At 50.7% G+C, this 18700-nt stretch overlaps 3 protein-coding genes across 3 annotated transcripts; all 3 read left to right on the top strand.

Annotated features, from left to right (window-relative positions):
• Nucleotides 1-577: 577 nt before the first annotated feature.
• BO66DRAFT_339798 (putative 2-oxo acid dehydrogenases acyltransferase) lies at nucleotides 578-2379 on the top strand. The gene is made up of 4 exons (XM_025644386.1): nucleotides 578-814; nucleotides 902-1005; nucleotides 1059-1130; nucleotides 1183-2379. Exons 1-4 carry the CDS (start codon nucleotides 652-654, stop codon nucleotides 2248-2250), a joined length of 1407 nt encoding a protein of 468 aa, XP_025508785.1. The 5' UTR covers nucleotides 578-651; the 3' UTR covers nucleotides 2251-2379.
• Nucleotides 2380-5125: 2746 nt separating this feature from the next.
• Nucleotides 5126-7077, top strand: BO66DRAFT_434068 (MFS general substrate transporter; the record flags this gene model as incomplete). Its single annotated transcript, XM_025650749.1, has 9 exons — nucleotides 5126-5306; nucleotides 5366-5443; nucleotides 5538-5826; nucleotides 5892-5975; nucleotides 6033-6209; nucleotides 6272-6355; nucleotides 6415-6698; nucleotides 6757-6859; nucleotides 6936-7077. The coding sequence occupies 9 exons, from the start codon at nucleotides 5126-5128 to the stop codon at nucleotides 7075-7077; spliced, it is 1422 nt and encodes a 473-aa protein (XP_025508784.1).
• Nucleotides 7078-8175: 1098 nt separating this feature from the next.
• BO66DRAFT_312101 (type I polyketide synthase) lies at nucleotides 8176-16205 on the top strand (the record flags this gene model as incomplete). Its single annotated transcript, XM_025643347.1, has 7 exons — nucleotides 8176-8370; nucleotides 8437-8581; nucleotides 8640-8908; nucleotides 8970-10203; nucleotides 10264-11393; nucleotides 11448-12215; nucleotides 12300-16205. 7 exons carry the CDS (start codon nucleotides 8176-8178, stop codon nucleotides 16203-16205), a joined length of 7647 nt encoding a protein of 2548 aa, XP_025508783.1.
• Nucleotides 16206-18700: the final 2495 nt, after the last annotated feature.

Below are 18700 nucleotides of genomic sequence, written 5' to 3'. Positions count from 1 at the left end.
GACAAAGAAATGCGGAAGTCTGGTTCACAATCGTGCTCCACTGATATATTAAGCACGGACCGTAGTGGGGAAACATGGGTCCATGGACTCGCACTCGTCTTGGATGATGAGGTTCATATGATTATGAATGATTTTGGACGTGTCCCGTCGTTTCATGTGAGTAGATTCACGATGAACATTTGTCACGTATCGGTTTGGCTAGGCGATGTTATTGGCATGAAGCTGGGCAGGTTAATCGGCTGGAGAGGTAATGAGGGAAGGAAGTGAGTAAGAACGATCCGGCGGGTGAAATATGACAATGTCACTGATTGACGCACGCGTATGTCATGTACCGGACCGATTCTCTTATAAGACCAGGTATAAGTCTATCCTGCGAAATGGTATTTCTTCAATGGCATTTTACCGGTTGGTCTATCTCGATCACTCCCTCAATTATGCATGCTCCAGCGGAAAAACGCACGGCCCGGAGATAATGCGGAGATGCGGAGAAGGGTCACGTGCAATGACGCCGAGCGTCGGTTATCGTCGGCGAAGTCTCCGCGTTTACTTACTCCCCCAACACCCATCATGCGGCGGGGAAGCTGCCTGGGTTTCTTTCCCTGTGAACCATCTTCTTCCTTTCAGTGTGAGGACTGACTTCAGATCATTATCATGAACGTTCTACGGTGCAGTGGAAGCTTTTCCTGGGCTCTTCGCTCTGGTCAACGGTCGAAGGCCCTTCCGACCAAAACACTTACCATTCCTCGCCGGCAATTTCAAAGAGCTGCGCCCTTGTGGGGAGTGAAGTCCCAAGTATTGAAGGACGTCGGCGAGGGTATGCTCCCTTATCATCTCACTCGAAGCCTTTGAGACGTGGTTGTGCAACCCAGCTCGAATCGATTGTTTACCAACTTCTCCGCAGGGATAACGGAGGTCCAGATCATCCAATGGTACGTCGAGGAAGGGGCGCGTATCGAGGAATGGAAGCCACTCTGTCAATACCAATCTGATAAGGCAGTTGACGATGTGAGTTGATCGAATTAACGACCCTTATCTTGGCCTCATTCTGATTTTTGCAGATCACGTCAAGATACGAAGGCGTGGTCAAGAAGCTCCATTTTCAGGCCGATGACACCGTTCCCACAGGAAAGGTATGCTGCAGACGGACGCTTACAGATTTGAGTACTAAGTCATTCTGCACAGGCTCTCTGTGATATCGAGGTTGACGATGGGAAATACCCCGACGAGACTCCCCCGCCTAAACCCATCTCCGAACCTATCACAATAGCTCCGGAGCCAATAATCTCACAACCCACGCAACCACAACTTAAGCAAGCTCCTCAGCCCACACAATCACAAGTCGATCTTGGCACATCAAAATCACCCTATGCCACGCTCGCCACCCCCGCAGTCCGAGGGCTGCTGAAGACACTGAATGTCAACATCGAAGATGTACAAGGTACTGGAAAGGATGGCCGGGTAATGAAGGAGGATGTACAGCGGTTCGCTATGAGGCGAGACTCCGGAGTCGCCACAAAGCCTGCAGCGGTTGAGGAGCCACAAGCCGAGACGGCAGTCAAGTTAACGCCCATCCAGTCGCAGATGTTCAAGACAATGACCCGTTCTCTCACAATCCCTCATCTACTGTTCGCCGATGAGCTCAACATTAACGCTGTCAATTCCATGCGAAGGAAACTCGCCGCCGATACAAAGGACCCACGGAAGGTCACCTTTCTGTCGTTTGTTGTGAAGGCTGTGTCTCTTGCTCTCAACGAGTATCCCCTACTCAACGCAAGGGTTGACGCAACCAATCCAGATAAGCCACAGCTTATCATGCGCTCAAAGCATAATATCGGCATTGCAATGGACACTCCTCAAGGGCTGATTGTACCCAACATCAAAGATGTTGCCAATCGCTCTATCTTGGATGTTGCATCGGAGATAACTCGACTCAGTGCCTTGGGCAGGGAGGGTAAGATCACGCCGGCGGATCTCAACGGCGGTACTATCACCGTCTCTAACATCGGGAATATCGGAGGCACTTATGTTGCACCAGTGCTAGTCCCCACTGAAGTGGCGATTATGGGCATTGGAAAAGTTAGGACTCTGCCTGTCTTTGACGACGCTGGCCAGGTCACGAAAGGCGAACTCGTTAATTTCAGCTGGAGTGCCGATCATCGAGTGGTGGATGGCGCGACTATGGCGCGTATGGCTAACAGAGTGCGGGAGCTGGTTGAAAATCCGGAACAGATGCTGCTGAGTTTGCGGTAGCCTTATTCCGACACTTCGGACTGAGACGGAGGAAATTTGTATCTCTTCCAGACGACGGAATAGTCTCCTCGTCGACGACGAATTCCCTCTCATGGAAAATGCAGGGTCCAAGGAGCTCATGATACTGTGATAGTAATAATACTGGTGAAAGACCATATTACGCTACAACTTTACACATCTTTCTACGCCTTTTGCAAACACAACTTTAGCAATAGAACACAGTTGATTGTGAGTTGGCCTAACGACCGACTAACAGAAATAGCATATCTTGCTAACTACCTCAATTAAGGCTAGAGAAACCGGAGTAGTGATTAAAGATAGAACCCTTCTAATGAATGCCCGTCCTCCATGCAATATCCCAGTAAAGAATGTATCCATTGTTGTATAATGTGTAATTGTGCCTTATTGAAGAAGCGAGGGGAGATAACCTAAAAAACAAACCACCGTTGAGGGCGGCATGTCGAGCCACAATCGTCGAGACAAATGGCGGTACACTTTAAAGCTACTAAAGCAATAGCTATCAGTTCAACTCCCAATTGGTTGAAATATTCTTTCCAGCCTACAAAGACATCGCCAGGGCCATGAACAGCACTGGCAACCACGTGGGTAGAAACGAAGACATACTGGCAGGAGATCGACATACCTCCATTCTCTTCTCCAAGCTCATAGCTCCTGGGGGCCATCAAGAAGTCTGGACTCAAAGAGCCTCAGGGCACTACATTTACCTCGCAAAGCTGCCGTCTCCAGGACGACCTTTTGGAGCCATTGCCGGACCTGAACCCGTGTTCTCGTGTCGTCCGCAGGTATAGTGTAGGTGCATGTGGTAGCACTGACCTCGTCGCGGAGGGTCAAATGTTGTACGACTGTAACACAGACTCGGACCTTGATATAAACTCCCACCGTCACGGATGAATCGGTCTCATTGTCCTCGGATTCGAGGCACTTCGGATCACTGAGCTCTTCACTCCAGTGGCCAAAGCAGAAGACCCTATCGGCGGCGTTGGACAGTTCCTGATGGTCCCTCTTCAGCGACGCTTGCTGCTCGATACAATCCTCGACCCGCTCTGGTCTCATGTGTGGCATCGTTTAGGGCATTTCCTCGTAAGATGTTGTCGCGGTTTCGATCAACTTGTTGTCTTGGAATAAGGAGGGTTGGGAATTGTATGCTTAATTTATACTTGATAGCGGTTTTGAAGGGAGTTTTGCGTTGGGGATGAAGAGTTGGGAAGTTGAAAATCAATCGAATCGCGGCTTGTAGGTATGGTTTCCTTTGGATATAGTTAGAAGGAGAAGACTGGGGCATTAATTCTTTCCTGATTGAAAGACACCCTCTTATATCAAGCTAAATCTCTACACCAGTGACTGCGCTGACATGTTATTGTATCGTCTGATAGGAAAGTAGATCCGTGGGCACTTCAGTACGAATTATTTGCATACATCGACGTTTCAGGCATGCCGTGTCCAGGCTGTTCTGAGCACGGTATCTCCGTGGCTCTGTATACTTCAAAGTTAGGAAGAACCAAAGACACCAGATCGATGTGGCATATGTGACAGGCTGTTTCATTCGCGCGTCGGGTTGATACCTCAATGTGACCTTCGAACATTCCGTTTGTTGCTGGAAAGCTCGGTCATATAACAAGCACACATCAATGTAGACTAAGTAGATGAGTCTAGCAGTGCTACCCATGGGCACCATGCTCGTCAGACAGATACACATCTTTGCCATGGTGGTGTCATGGGAGGCGTCGATGTGCTCCATTATAGGCCATATACTCCGGCCAAAGAGCACGGCGCAGACAGCGTCAGACAGGCAAGCTTTGTACATAACATGATGGAACCGATGTGAATATTACAGCGCGATGCCCCTCGGCAATGGCCGAACCAATATTTTCCATTCCCGGTCCCTAGGGGGGGGGCAATGGTTTTCGGATATCTCTGCGCGGGGCATGATACCACGTTGGGTTACGCGACTCAATCAAGCTCAGAATCAGTATCAGGGCAAAAGTGACGCGAATCTCTATGCATCGGAGCCAGCTAAGTCTTGAAGCCCGGAAAGTGCATTATTTCGTGGCGTGGAACAGCTGGGGATGATGGCCTCGGGAGAGGCTACTCAAGCACGATCCCGGGCTATCTCAACTATGGTTCTCACCAGAGGTGGTGTTCACCTGGTTTTAGTAGCTCTTCGTTGAAGAGTCATATTTCGAGCCCCATAGAGTGTTAGTGGCGTGCCTTCCAAGCCAGGCAACGAGGCAACAACCACATCAGGCACTTAGATATGACCCGTGACCCAACCCGACAATCAAGGTTGACATAAAGTTAATTACATCAACAAAACTCCCGGCTCCTAGATTAAACCGGTGCATGTACAGCATATCATAATCACTTTATCTTTCTTGATGCCATCGCGTGGACCTTCCGACCCCCCTGGCCGGCCAGATGGAGGGAATCCCCGCTCTTTATCAGTGATGAGGCACGATAAGCGATAAGTCTTGCCAAGAACCTCCAACTGCTCCAACTTATCACGATAGAGCCACCAATCGCTATTGAGGAGCCAAGCAGGGAGCTAGACTGCTAGACTGCTAGACTCTTCTTCTGCGCGTGGACCTTCCCATGCTCAAGACTCACCCCACGGGGAAGGCGACCCACTGTCGCTATCTCGCCGGCGAGAGGTTCCCACGATAAGCCTAATCTCTTGTCGGGTCTCACGACACGGTAAGAGGCGAATATGCTATCTCGTACAGCCGACATGTCCTACCAACAGGACCTTAAATTGCCCTCCATGCCTCGGGTTTCTGGGGCTTCTTTCCTTTCAAGTTCCCCTTTCTTCTGAGCGATACCATACAGGCGGTAGGAGTCGTACAATTACTTGATCACAATGACCGACTCAAAAGCTGTTGTTCCACATACCCATGAGGACCCTCCTTCTACTGCCGTAGAAGGGACCAGCGAGCCCCTTCTCCCATGGTGGAAGCGAGTCTGGTGCCACAGTTTGACGCAGATGATTCTACTGAGCGTGCAAGCGTTCTGTGGACCTGCTATGTCGGACGCAATCACTGGTTAGAGCTCCTCAATGACATCCTGCTCTGTTATAGCATGCGCCGCTAATTCCTCACAGGCCTGGGTGGCGGTGGTCTTGCAAGTCCCCAGGTATCTAATATCTCCAACGCAATCAGATATGCCATGCTTGCAGTCGGTATGTTCCTCCTCTCAAGATACACTCCCTCCCCCCCCCCCCCCCCCATCAAGGAATGTCGAGTACACTAACGAAAAAATCCGCAACCTCGCAGTCTGCTTCCTGGGCGGTCCCATTGTCAACAAAATCGGCGTCAAATGGGCCCTTGTCATCGGTTCCTTGTCATTTCCCATCCAGGGCTCAGCATACTACTGCAATAGCAAGTTTGGAAACCAATGGTATCTCATCCTAAGTGGTGCTATCGGCGGCATTGGCACTGCTTGCTGGTATGTCGCCGAGGCTGGCGCCATCATGACTCTGGCGCCGTCTGGTGCCCGAGGAAAGTATCTAGCGTTGTGGATTGTGTCACGGAATTTGGGACAGTTGGTCGGAGGGGCGATCAAGTGAGTTCTTACCCACATTCTCAATTTATTGGTGATTGAGTCCTGACTGGAGGTTCTCTGCACAGCTTGGCGAAGAATAGTAAGGATGGAGCGGATGGTGGAGTGACCCCTGACACTTTCATTGCATTTGTGATCATTGAGTGCATTGCGTGAGTTCTCGGCCACTCTAATCTACTTGCAAAGATGAAGCTAACACAAGCTCGAAGCCTACCATTCGCTCTATTGATCATTCCCTTCGAACATGTTGTCCGCTCCGATGGCACTAGAATTGTGACAGCAGAGACACTCTCCAGTCGAATGGAACTTCGACGCATTGCGAAGACCATTACCTCCAAGCTCATCATGCTTTCCGCCCTCTGGGCTTTGTGGTCGTTCTTTTACTCGTAAGCAACAATCTTAACCACTCCAGATGAACCAACCGACCAGAATTTGACTGTGATAATAGAGGATCTTGGAGCACCTATCTGGCCGACTACTTTTCCGTCCGCGCCCGCGCCCTCTCCTCCCTGATTTCGCCTTTCTTCTGCATGTAGGTCTTTCAGACCGTTAAAATCTCGTCACATCATCCAAACCCTAACCGTAATCTAGTATTGGCTGCTTTGGTCTCGGATTCATCCTCGACATGAAGGGCATGAGCCAGCGCCGCCGCGCCCAGATCGGTCTCTACACCGTCGTCATCCTCAACATCGGCGTGTACATCTGGTCCATCATCATGCAGGTGAAATTCGACCGTCACGACCCCGGTAACATCGACTGGAACGATGGCCTGTACGCCACGTCCTTCCTGCCCTACTTCTTCGTACAGACGACGGGCCCCCTGTCCCAGTCGTACATGTACTGGTTGCTCTCATCCTTTGCAACGGATGCGCAAGGTAACTTCACCTGCTACACTCTTTCAGACTTAGGTCATGTTTACTGACGAGCTTCTAGAAAACGTCCGCAACGGCGCAGCATTCCGGTGTATTGAGGCTATTGGCCAAGCCATCGCCTATGGCATGAACACTCAGACGTCGAGTAGTCCACTTGTTGGCTTGTACGTATAATTCCTTTTCCTCAGTCCTATGGTCCATCTTCTCTCAATGGCTCAGGCGATAACTGATTTCTTCCAGCTGCGTGACGTTCGGCCTCCTGGGCGCTGCCTTACTACCCATGATCATGCTAGTCAACACAACGCCCGACCAGATCCCCGCCGATGTGATTGCCGAGGAGCAGAATGCTGCAAATGCAAAGCTTCCGGTGGAGGAGCCTTAGGCTCAAGCTCTTGGCCTGAGAAGCTCAGCGTCAGCCCTAGACGAGCTGGCTCTGGTTAATGTGCTTCCCTGGATTATGATTACTGCACATAGATTTCTGCATACCCAAGCCCTGGCACTAGGCGTTTCGTGATTCATGATGTATATGTATTTATCTACGATTCAAGTTTGTATATGAAGTTCTTTATCCCTTTTTTTTAACTGGACAAATCGAATGATCTTGAGCATTGGCGAGTAAATTTGAGATAAATGGAATGACAGGCGGATTTCACTAGCTGTAGAAGGATTCTTATATCTCAAGAGTTGGGATTAAATTCGGCATCTGTGAAATGTGTCAACTTGTCCATTTTATTTTTGGTATACAGTACAAATTCAGGAGTGTAGGCACAGTATGTACTTGGGGACGTTGCAGCCTGAGGCCACGATTGCTCCAGGGAAGGAGCTGACTCTCGTTCTCACTTGAACCCTTTAGACACTTCGTCTTCGTCTTCAACCTCTCCCGCTCCATTTCCCTCGTTATCCCAACCACCCTTTCCTCTATCTATCATCTGAACACCCGTTCCCTCTCTAATTCCTGGTTTCTTAAGTCTCTTTTGAACTTCTGTATCTCGGCTGTTGAAATAACTCACGTTGAAGCACGGGCAACAAGGGGAGGACTTGCATGCGTGATATACTCTTAACAAGCATTCATCAGCCTCGACGAATCGTTACTACGTTCTACGAATAGTTTCATCAAGACTCTCAAATGAGAGAAGAAAGAAGGCATACCACCTACACGACAGAGCTCACTGCTCATGATGGAGGCTAAAGTTTCGCCCACGAGAGAATTATGCGAAGGGGAAGCATACATGCCATCAAGTTGTCCCGATACAATCATGCCAAACGTTGTGTGACCGCATTGTGCTGACCTGAGTCAAGTAGCGCACCGGCCCGGACCTATCTTACACTCCGGGAACACCAGGTCATTGGCTATGGAAACCTCCAGTCGTCCTGCTTCGATCTTCTCGCTTCGTAAATCGATATCCGGCACATGAATCGCTCTTATTTAGTAATCCTCCTGAATCTACACAGTGATTAGCACCCCACAACACGCCCGAATATGGAGACACCGTCGGCCAAGCAGTCGAAATCCCTCGCAATCATTGGTTTGGCAGCCAAATACGCTCAAGGAGCGACAGATGTCAACCGATTCTGGGACTTTCTTTTGGAAGCTCGAGAGGCAACGACGAGCTATCCAAAAGACAGACTGAACCACGAGGGATTTTATCACCCGGATCCCGAACATGCTGGAACGGTGGGCACGCTTATAGATCTTTAATGCCAGTCTTGATGGCGTTCATCTAATTCTGGAACCGAATAGACCCACACTCGACAGGCACAGTTTCTCTCTGAGAATCCCAATGCCTTCGATGCTGCCTTCTTCTCGATCAGCAAGACCGAGGCTGAAAGTCTTGATCCCCAGCAACGGCTCGTTATGGAAAATGTCTATCACGCCCTTGAGAATGGTGCGTGTAGAGTGCGGCATTTCACTATTGAGCTAGATTCTTCCTAACTGAATTCTAGCCGGGCTCCCGATGAGCAAGTTCGTATCGTCCAACACTTCTGTCTTTGCGGCTGGCTTTAACCATGATCATCGTGATCGACTGAGCACCGATCCAGACATAGCCTTAAAACATCAGCCCACAGGGGCTGAGAGCTCCATGATTTCAGGTCGAGTTAGCTGGTTCTATGACTTCAAGGGCCCCAGCCTGACCATAGAGACTGCGTGCTCCAGCTCGATGGTTGCTTTCCACTTGGCTGCCCAAAGTCTACACGCCGGAGAAAGTGATATGGTAGGTAGTCTCGACGCTCACGACTCAAATGCTGAGCTCATCCAAAACCTCATATGTTTAGGCAATTGTCAGCGGGGCAAATGTGTGCAGCTCATTCCATCATATCCTTAGCATGGGATACTCGGGATTCTTCAGTGCGGAAGGGAGGTGTTTTACATTCGACCATCGAGCTAATGGATACTCTCGGGGCGAAGGCGTAGGAACCGTCATCCTGAAGGATCTGGAAAAGGCACTTGGCGATGGTGATACCATTCGCGCCGTGGTTCTCTCCACAGCCCTGGATCATGATGGCCGAACCCCAGGTCTCACTCGCCCTAGTGGAGACGCCCAGGTGCTTCTGATTCAGAATGCATACCGCTCCTGTGGTCTAGACCCCAGGGAAACTTCTTTCGTTGAGGCGCACGGGGCAGGTACGCCTGTTGGGGATCCAATTGAGGTTGAGTCTCTGGCGAAGGCTTTTCAAAGTGCCAAGCGAGACCAACCTCTCTATGTCGGCGCTGTGAAGTCCAATATTGGTCACTTGGAGGGTAGCTCTGGGCTTGCGGGTATCATAAAAGCTGTCTTGGTTCTGGAAGCTGGTCTCATTCCCCCGAATGTCAACTTCGAGAAAGTGAATCCCCGAATAAATAACGACGAGTGGAATATCCGCTTTCCACTCAAAGTCACACCATGGCCGAGAACTGGGCCACGACGGGCTTCTGTCAACTGTTTCGGTATTAGCGGCACGAATGGCCACTGTATAATGGAGGATGCTCACAGTTACCTCAAGCGAAAAGGTTTGGTGGGGCGCCATAACACCCGGTTAGTCGTTTCTCCTTCCAATGGGCTTGAGCAGAAGAGGGGCGAAGATGGGCCACCAAGCCGTTTAGACACAAAAAGCCAGCGGGAAAACGATCTGACCGTCAAATTGCTCCTATTTTCTGGCTTTGATGAAGGTGCCCCTCGTCGTGCTGCTGAACAACTATTGTCCTATCTGGAAGCCAGGCAAGAAGTCAGCGATAGTTCATTGTTGGACATCGCGTACACGCTTTCTGAGCGGCGTTCTCGACTTCGCTGGAATAGTTATATACTAGCTACATCATGCGAAGATTTGAGGATGCAGCTCGCGACTGGACGAGGCCTCTCACAGTCTCAATATGGCCAGAAGCCACGTCGAGTGGGGTTCGTTTTCACCGGACAGGGCACGCAGGATCCTCGGATGCCTCAACAAATGCTCCGGTATCCTGTATTCCAGCAGTCACTCGCGGCTGCATCAGCATATTTACAACGAAAAGGTTGCCCAGCTCCAATGATAGGTAAGGATCGCAATGTGTCTTCATGTGCTGAATCATGACTGAACTGAGAAACACGCGTAGAGTCAATATGCGGCGCGAGTGAGTATCCAAACATCAATCTCGCTGAGATTTCGCACATTTCATACACTGTAATACAAGTTGCATTGGTGGATCTGCTAGCAAGCTGGGGCATTCAACCTGATCGAGTTGTGGGTCATTCATCTGGTGAGATTGCAGCAGCCTACTGTGCAGGAAAGATCCCTCGGGAAGCGGCGTGGGATGCTGCTTACCATCGTGGACGCTTGCCTATGCAGATTCTGGGTAGACCAAAGGGAGCAATGTTAGCCGTTGGCCTTGACAGTGCTACCCTACTCGCACACGTGGAGAAGATTCGTCGCATGGTACCCGGGGAACTTGTTATCGCATGCTACAACAGTCCCAGAAATAACACGGTCTCAGGGGATGAGAACCTGGTGTTGGCATTGGAGGAGAGATTGAGCACAGAATCGGTTTTCATGCGTCGTCTCAGAGCTCCAAACGCCTACCATTCTCCGCGCATGAAAGACATTGCGGATGAGTATGAGGCTGCCCTAGACAATGTGTCCGGGGAGGCAGACTATAACTATAGGACATCTGGGGATCACACCATTCGCATGTTCTCGAGCAGCACTGGCAAGGAGGTTTTGAAACCCCTACTGGACAAAACTTACTGGGTCAACAGCCTAGTTTCCACTGTTGACTTTGCTGGGGCATTGGGACGTATGTGCTTTGAGGATGGCCACGGCACAGTCGACTATCTGATTGAGATTGGGCCTCATGGTGCCCTTCAGAGCGCAATCAAAGACACTCTAGCTGACGAGGGTTCCATCTCCTATCGAATGATACTTAACCGCATGGACTCCTCAACAAGAACAATACTGAACACCGTCGGTCATCTTGTCGCTGGGGGTGCAAATGTCAATTTGTCTGAAGTGAACAGCTGCTTGCAATCGGGTTCCGGGAGCCCTGTATTGGCGGTTGACCTGCCTCCGTACCCCTTCAATCACTCTGAGAAAAGTCTCTATGAGAGCCGCTTAACTCGAGCGCTACGATTCAGGAAGTTCCCGCGACATGAGCTACTTGGCGCTCCGATTCCGGACTCGAACTGCTTGCACCAAAGTTGGAAGCACTACCTGCGAGTGAGCGAAAATCCGTGGTTACGGGATCATATGGTAAGCAATACTGGTACCCATCATTACCCAACGTTCAGTCTTTGACCAAGTCAGATCTCGGGAAAGATCGTCTTTCCTGGTGCCGGATATCTCGTGATGGCAATAGAGGCCATCCGACAAGTGTGGGATGGGACCACTCAGGCCGGGTTTCGTATTCGAGATGTGAATCTGAAGGCGATTCTGATTGTTCCTGTTGATAACTACGGCATTGAAACTTGTTTCTCCATGTGCCCGGCGGAAGAGTCGAATTTGTCAAATTCAACAGTCTGGAACCGGTTCTCAGTAAGCTCATACAGTTTTGATCTTGATGAATGGACTGAGCACTGCACTGGGTTTATCGCCGGAGACGTTGCTCTCTCTCCCAACCCCGTCACCAATGGGCGCGAAGCTGCGATCGACCGCAAAGCCTGGATTAAGACTCAAGACCAAGCATCTGCTTGTCAGACATCAATGGAGTTTAATAGGGTCTATGACAATCTTGACTCTGTCGGCTTTCGGCTTGGTCCCTCATTCCGAAATCTCTCGTCTGTGAAGACGGGAGGAATCAAAGGGGGCGTTATGTCCGGAAGAATCACCATTCCTGATGTTGCAGCGGCTATGCCTAAGGGATTTGCTCGTCCACATCTCATACACCCGACTACACTTGACAATGCTTTGCAAGCGGGGTTCGCTGCGATCTGCGATCTCACCGGCACTATCACTTTCAGAAACAGCCTTGTCCCTAGCTTCATAAAACGCGTTTGGGTATCAGCAAAAGTCCAACATCAAGGCAGTCTCAGTTGCTATGCAAAAGCATGTTATTTTACGCATGACGCCTATACTGTTGATACACGTGCGTGGAGTGCTTCAAACACCGGTGGACTCCTGTCTTTCAGCGGTGTTCGTTTCTCTCCTCTCCAGACTCAGGCTGCCGGGCGAATTGACAATCAAATTTGTTGTTCCATGCAGTGGCGCAACGATGCAAATTTTATCTCCACTTCATCCATCAACACACTGGAAGAGGAACAAACTGAATATGACGCAGAGCGGGTATGGTTTACTGAGCTGCAATTAGCGGCTGCACTGTTGGCTAGCAACGCATTGTCTGAGTTGGAGGGGTATCACTTTCCAGCCACGGCCCCACAGCACTATATCAGATGTTATGCATACCTGAGAAAACTGGCTCAAGACACAGCTAAGGGGTTGCTCCCCGAGGTGAGCCCGGATGAGTGGCAAAAGTATTCACAGAACCACGAGATGAGCAGGGCCCTACTTGTACGTGTCGCTACGCGTGACATCACCGGGGAACTTCTGTTTCGCATAGGCACGCAGGTGGCATCAATTCTCAAACAGAAATGCGATCCTCTGTACCTCATGTTTGGACAAGATGACCTCATGACCAAGTACTATGACTCGGTCATGGAGACCGGCCCCTTCCCGACTCGCTTCGCTCAGCTTATGTCCACGTTTCATCATACCTACTCTGATATGAGGGTCCTTGAAATTGGCGCTGGCACCGGCAGTCTCACCAGTCTAATCTTGCGGCTTTTGTGCCCCGTGGGAGAGCATAGGGAGTTCCGCAATAACTGTGTCGCGGAGTACGATTATACCGATCTGTCATCCAGCTTTTTTGAGAGGGCCAAGTCTCGCTTCGCAGCCTGGGGACACATACTCCGGTACAAAGTATTGGATATTAGCGTGGATCCTCTCACACAAGGATTTGCGCGAGAATCGTACGACATGGTTATTGCTAGCAACGTTCTTCATGCCACGCCGGATATCCTCCAGACTATGAAACATGCTCGGTCGTTGCTGAAACCTGGCGGCAGGATGATTACTCTGGAGGGTGCGCGTCAGGACACCGCGTATATCAATATCATTTTCAGCACATTGGCTGGATGGTGGTCAGCAACGGAACTATTCCGGCAATGGTGTCCCTACGTTCCAGCCGACAAGTGGGAGAAAGTGATTTCCCAGTCGGGATTTTCAGGTGTGGATATCGAGATCCCCAGCTCTCAGTACCCTGAATTCAAGCAACTCAATCTCATGGTATCGACGGCATTGGTACCAGTACCTGCCAGTGATCGTGTGGTTGTGATTGTAATCGCAGAGAATCAGGACGAAAATCTTGCTCAAGCTCTGCAAGCTCGGCTCATGAGCATAGGGGCTGAGCATTGTTCTATCGAGCGCCTCCAATCCCTAGATAGCAAATCTTTGCGGGACGTTGTTTGCATTTCCCTTTTGGAGCTCCATTGCCTACTATTGTATGACATGGATGAAGCCAACTTCGACCGCGTTAAGCACTTATTGACCACCTGCGACCGCATTCAGTGGGTCACCGGATGTGAAGACCCGAGACAGACTCTGGCGGTTGGTCTTATTCGCACGGTCCGAATAGAACGTGCTGCAGACAATCTGAATTTAGTCACTGTGGCGGTCGACTTTGTAAAAAGTTCGGCAGAAGACGTGGTTAACGGGGTCGCGCGGATATTCTCGCATCAATATCTACATGGTAATTGCACGGGGAGCTACCATCACAACGCGGAGTATCTACTTCATGGGCCACAGATTCAGACAGCCCGGATCGTCGAGAACGACGAGGCAACGCATTCGATAAACGCTCAGTGGAAAGACCCGGAAATTGAATCCACAGGGTGGAATTCGTTGCAACGGCCGGTAAGGCTTCAGATTGGACGGCCAGGAGCACTTGACAGTTTACACTGGGTGTCAGACACAGATGTGTCACGTCCGCTGGGGCCAACGGAAGTTGAGACCCGCGTGTGTGCGGTGGGGTTGAACTTCAGGGACCTACTCGTAGTGATGGGAGAGCTTCCGGAAGTGACCATTGGTGTTGAGGCTGCTGGTATCGTGACCCGAGTAGGGTCAGCCGTTAGCGGGCAGCTACAGGTTGGAGATCGAGTGGCATATCTCGACTACGGGTCCAACTTTGGTGCATTACGAACATTGGGACGAATTGAGCAGGACCTCGTGGTACGTGTCCCAGCAGCCTTGCGCATTGAAGAGGCTGCTAGTATGCCAGTCATATGGACCACAGTTCTGTATGCCTTGAAGAAGGTTGCCCAGTTGGGGCCTGGTGAGTCAATTCTGATCCATGCGGCTGCAGGTGGAGTTGGACAGGCGGCCATACAGTACTCTCAGATGGTTGGAGCTGAAATCTTCGCCACTGTGTCAACAGTCGAGAAGAAGACGGTCCTGGTTAGCAAGTACGGGATTCCGGCGGACCACATCTTCTTCACCCGAGACCTAGCTTTCGTAAGTGGGATCCGTCAGCTGGCACCAGAAGGGGTGGATGTTATCCTCAACTCACTGTCTGGGGAGGCTCTGCACGAGTCCTGGGGCTGTCTTGCGCCGTTGGGGCGCTTTATCGAAGTTGGCAAGCGGGATATCCGAGCTGGTGGAAAGCTAGACATGGGCCCCTTCTCCAACAACAAAATGTTTGTTGGAGTAGATGCGCTTAAGCTGGCAAAGCATTGCCCCAGACTTGTGAGCAACCTCTTACATGAGCTCATGCAACTGTGGCAGGATGGAAAAATCCATCCACCAGAGCCGGTGACGTTCGTGCCATACGGGCAGATACAACCCGCCTTACGATCTCTTCAGACGGGCCAGAATATGGGCAAGATCGTCTGCGTTCCGCAGCAGACTGACGAGATTCCTTGTGCTCCTGATCCCCCAGCGGCGTATTCTCTTGACCCGAATGCTGCCTACATCTTGGCGGGTGGAATGGGGGGAATCGGCTGTAGTATCGCCCATTGGATGGTTATGCGAAGAGCGAGGCATTTAATCTTCCTCAGCCGGACCCCTCAACTGCACACCGCCGGGCAGGCCACGGTATCCACCTTGGAGGCCAAGGGCTGCCGGGTCCAGGTGATCTGCTGTGATATTTCGAACGCCGAGAGAACCCATACCGTTCTCCGAGATATCCAAGGTCCAAACGGTGCTTCGATTCGGGGATGCATAATCTGCGCACTGGCGTTAGCGGACAGTGCGCTCGAGAAAATGAGCCACCGTCAATGGCAGGAGCCCCTCAAAGCCAAGGTGCAGGGGTCCTGGAATCTTCACCAACTTCTCTCATCTGACAATCTTCAGTTCTTCGTTATGCTCTCTTCGATATCAGGCGTGGTTGGAAATCGCGGTCAAGCAAACTACAACGCCGGAAACACCTTTCAAGATGCACTGGCCCGGCTACGTGTGTCTCAGGGTCTCCCGGGCGTGAGCATTGACCTCGGCGCCGTCGACTCGGTGGGGTTCTATGCCGAACATCGAGAGTCTCTCCGTCACAGCTTCAGAGCTGTTACCGTGCATCGCGAGGATCAGATGTTGGCCATCATTGAACACGCACTGGACCCACGGTTGAAGCGAACTCCGGCGACCTGTCAGCTCATTTGCGGGTTAGCCACTAGATCCGCGTACGAGCAACGTGGTATCCCCATTCCGCCCCATCTGCAACATCCATTGTTCATGAATCTGCGGGATCACGTGTCTTCAGTCGGGCCGCCGACAGGCTCGATCAAGCAACATGATGTGCAGACTCTACTAGCCACCGCTCAGAACGAGGAAGCTGCCATAGAGGTGGTGCTGGTGGGAATCCAGAAAAAGCTGTCCTCGATACTGAGCATTGCCGAAGACGAGATTGACCCGTCGCGCTCGGTGCGGGAGAACGGGGTGGACTCGCTCATCGAGATGGAATTTCGGACCTGGGTGTCCAGGGACTTGGGGATGACCTTAGACAAGGCCGACTTTAATATGAAGAGTCTACAGGAGTTGAGTGTTGAGGTGGCTAGATTTAGCTCCTTGACACATTACAAATAAAGGGTGAGTCAATTGTCTCTGTACTCTACGGTAGCGATAATTGATTGGTTGGATCTCGCGCCACCTGTATTCAGCATGAATAGGACCTGGGATAGACGGTGCACGTAGATCTATCTGTTCTTCTGCCTTGCGCGCAGTCACGCTGATTCGTATGAATACTTTCCCAGAGCTATGTTCTTCTCGACAGGCCTAATATAAAGTTCAAATCAAGCTTCAATGCCCGAATTGGATTGCTTCTAGTTTCCCTTGGCTCTTTCAGGCTGATCTAGTCTTATCCTCAACGACGTCTTCGGTGCTTACGGCATGCATAGCCCTAGATTCAAAACCAACGTTCCGTAGTCAGTTGACTGGCAAGTCCATCTGGCTCCAGTATTAAAAGTAGCTAAAGTATACCGCTTGTGAATAGGACCTCGTGGATATTTCAGCAAAAGACGTTTCTGTGAATGCAGAGCTCCCTTCTCCGGTCAGGTTCCTCCCTCACTAAAGTACCTATTAACTTAGATATACTATAAGTCTATCTAGCTCCTAGTATCTAAATTAATCAAACTCCTTGTGAATATAGCTTCGTAGACATTCAAGCAAGAGATGTTTCGGTTAATGTCAAGCCCTTTTCTCTGGGCAAGCTCCTGTCTAGTTAGTTCTTAGATATCCTCTTTCCCTTCTTTCTACACACTCTCCTTCCCACATACTTACTGCATCTGGGAATTCTTGAAAATTTCTCTGAGATATTACACATCATCCTGTTCTTCCTACAGTGCCAGCGAATACTCTCAAGCTTTCGGATCGGAAAGGCTTAGTTCGCAAAAAGCCGACGAACACGTCGTCAACTGCAGCTTGACAACTTTCCTCGACATCATCACGCACCTGAGCCCCAATGTGCAGAGATGGTGGTCACCTAAGGCACAACCGGTTCTGCACCATTTGGCTTACCGTCGGCGGCCAGAAAAAGGCGCTTCACAGCAGCCGGAGCCGGAGCCCTTGCGGATACTCTTATAGCAGACACAAAAGCACTGGTAGAGTGCAAGGTCAAGCTTCGAGGCTCATGTGAAGACAAATCAGGATGCAAAAAACCTCCGGAATGGTAGTCCTGGTGAAGCCATTCTCCGATACCAAATTCCATGCTGGCTTGCGCCTACAAGTTGGAACCCACGAACGGTCAATGATGTCGCTGACAATGTGACTTGGCCGGGCACCTGTCTCGAAGAATGCCGATGAAGTATATGTCTTGTTCCTGGAGTATGGACCGAGCCATCTCAAGCGGAGTGGCACTGTCGGTGATCCGTTCGCGAACGACAACCCTCATTGGCCTGTTCTGTGAGAAAGAAGTGAAGCATACGAAGCTGCTCGGACGGATCATATTCCTTGGGCGATCTCCCTAGGCAGTTGACGTCCTATCTGATCCTCGCCCCAATGCACCGCTGTATGTTTTCCACTTATCTACAAGAGAGGTAGTAACAAAGTGATGGCGGTGGACAGAGAGAAAGCACGAGAAGGAAAGTTGTATATCGATCATAATTGTGGACTTTCTTGATGGAATTGAATTTTTTGATAGATAGATGCATTTGATGAATCACATTGGTATAATTTTCTTAAATTAGGGTTCGCCTTTGGGAAAATCTCCATGATAGCACCGAGTATAGCAAGTATTCGACCCCACATGACCCGACCATGGTAGCAAGCATAGCCAACCCCAGGTACACAATTGCTTGCTTTGCTTTACCACTGCGTAGGGCAGGATTGTAGATCCGTTGAGGTCAAGAACACTGGCAGTCATTTCACATCTCACATGTTTCATTTCCTTCTTTTGGCCCTCTTCCTCCTGTTTCTCTCTGACATCCATCAAAAGCTCGTTAACCATCACCCACGACCCTTACAATAGCCTCCTCGTCTCCCTCAGGCCACCGACTCCGTGTCCGCAACCAGCGCACAAGAATCCAGCTTGACAAGCTCCTCCAGCGCCTCCTCGACATCCAGCCCGCAATCCCAGCGGACGGACACGTGAACCTGCAAGGAGACAGTGACATCCGCCACATCACGCAATACGATTAGAGCTAGACCAACCCTCATGGTCAGCCTCTACCCCGAGGTCCCATTCCAGCCCCAGGTCGACCTCATCCGACAGATCCGCACGGAGACCGTGCCCCTGTCCCGACCATTCCCGGACCTTTCACCTCCCCCCGCGACAGCGAGAATCGATATTGAAGACCACACCCTCATCTGCTGCGACTTTAGCTCCGACTACGCGCGGGGGCATCTTCGATCTAGATACGGAGTGATGAAAGTGACGGCGGGAACTTGGTCGGAACAGCTTCAAGCTTTTCCCCATTCGTCAGACAAATGGCGGGATCGAGACCAATAAAGAAGCGGGGGAAAATGCTCGGGAGGCTCCACTCACCGCCCGCCGCTTCAAACCCCAGCCTCTTTTCCTCCCCGCCCAGATTAAAGCAGCGTTCTTCGCCTGCCCTTCCATCTAGATCGAATCCACTGTTTCTATA

Source organism: Aspergillus aculeatinus (genome assembly GCF_003184765.1).
Source record: "Aspergillus aculeatinus CBS 121060 unplaced genomic scaffold BO66scaffold_2, whole genome shotgun sequence".
Taxonomy (NCBI): domain Eukaryota; kingdom Fungi; phylum Ascomycota; class Eurotiomycetes; order Eurotiales; family Aspergillaceae; genus Aspergillus; species Aspergillus aculeatinus.
This window is presented reverse-complemented; position numbering and strand designations above follow the sequence as displayed.

Bases quoted from the DNA above. Each gene is read 5' to 3' on its own strand.
- BO66DRAFT_339798 (XM_025644386.1), top strand. From the start codon at position 652: ATGAACGTTCTACGGTGCAGTGGAAGCTTTTCCTGGGCTCTTCGCTCT. The intron at 815-901 runs GTATGCTCCCTT...ACTTCTCCGCAG, and splicing joins ATTGAAGGACGTCGGCGAGG to GGATAACGGAGGTCCAGATC. The intron at 1,131-1,182 runs GTATGCTGCAGA...CATTCTGCACAG, and splicing joins ACACCGTTCCCACAGGAAAG to GCTCTCTGTGATATCGAGGT.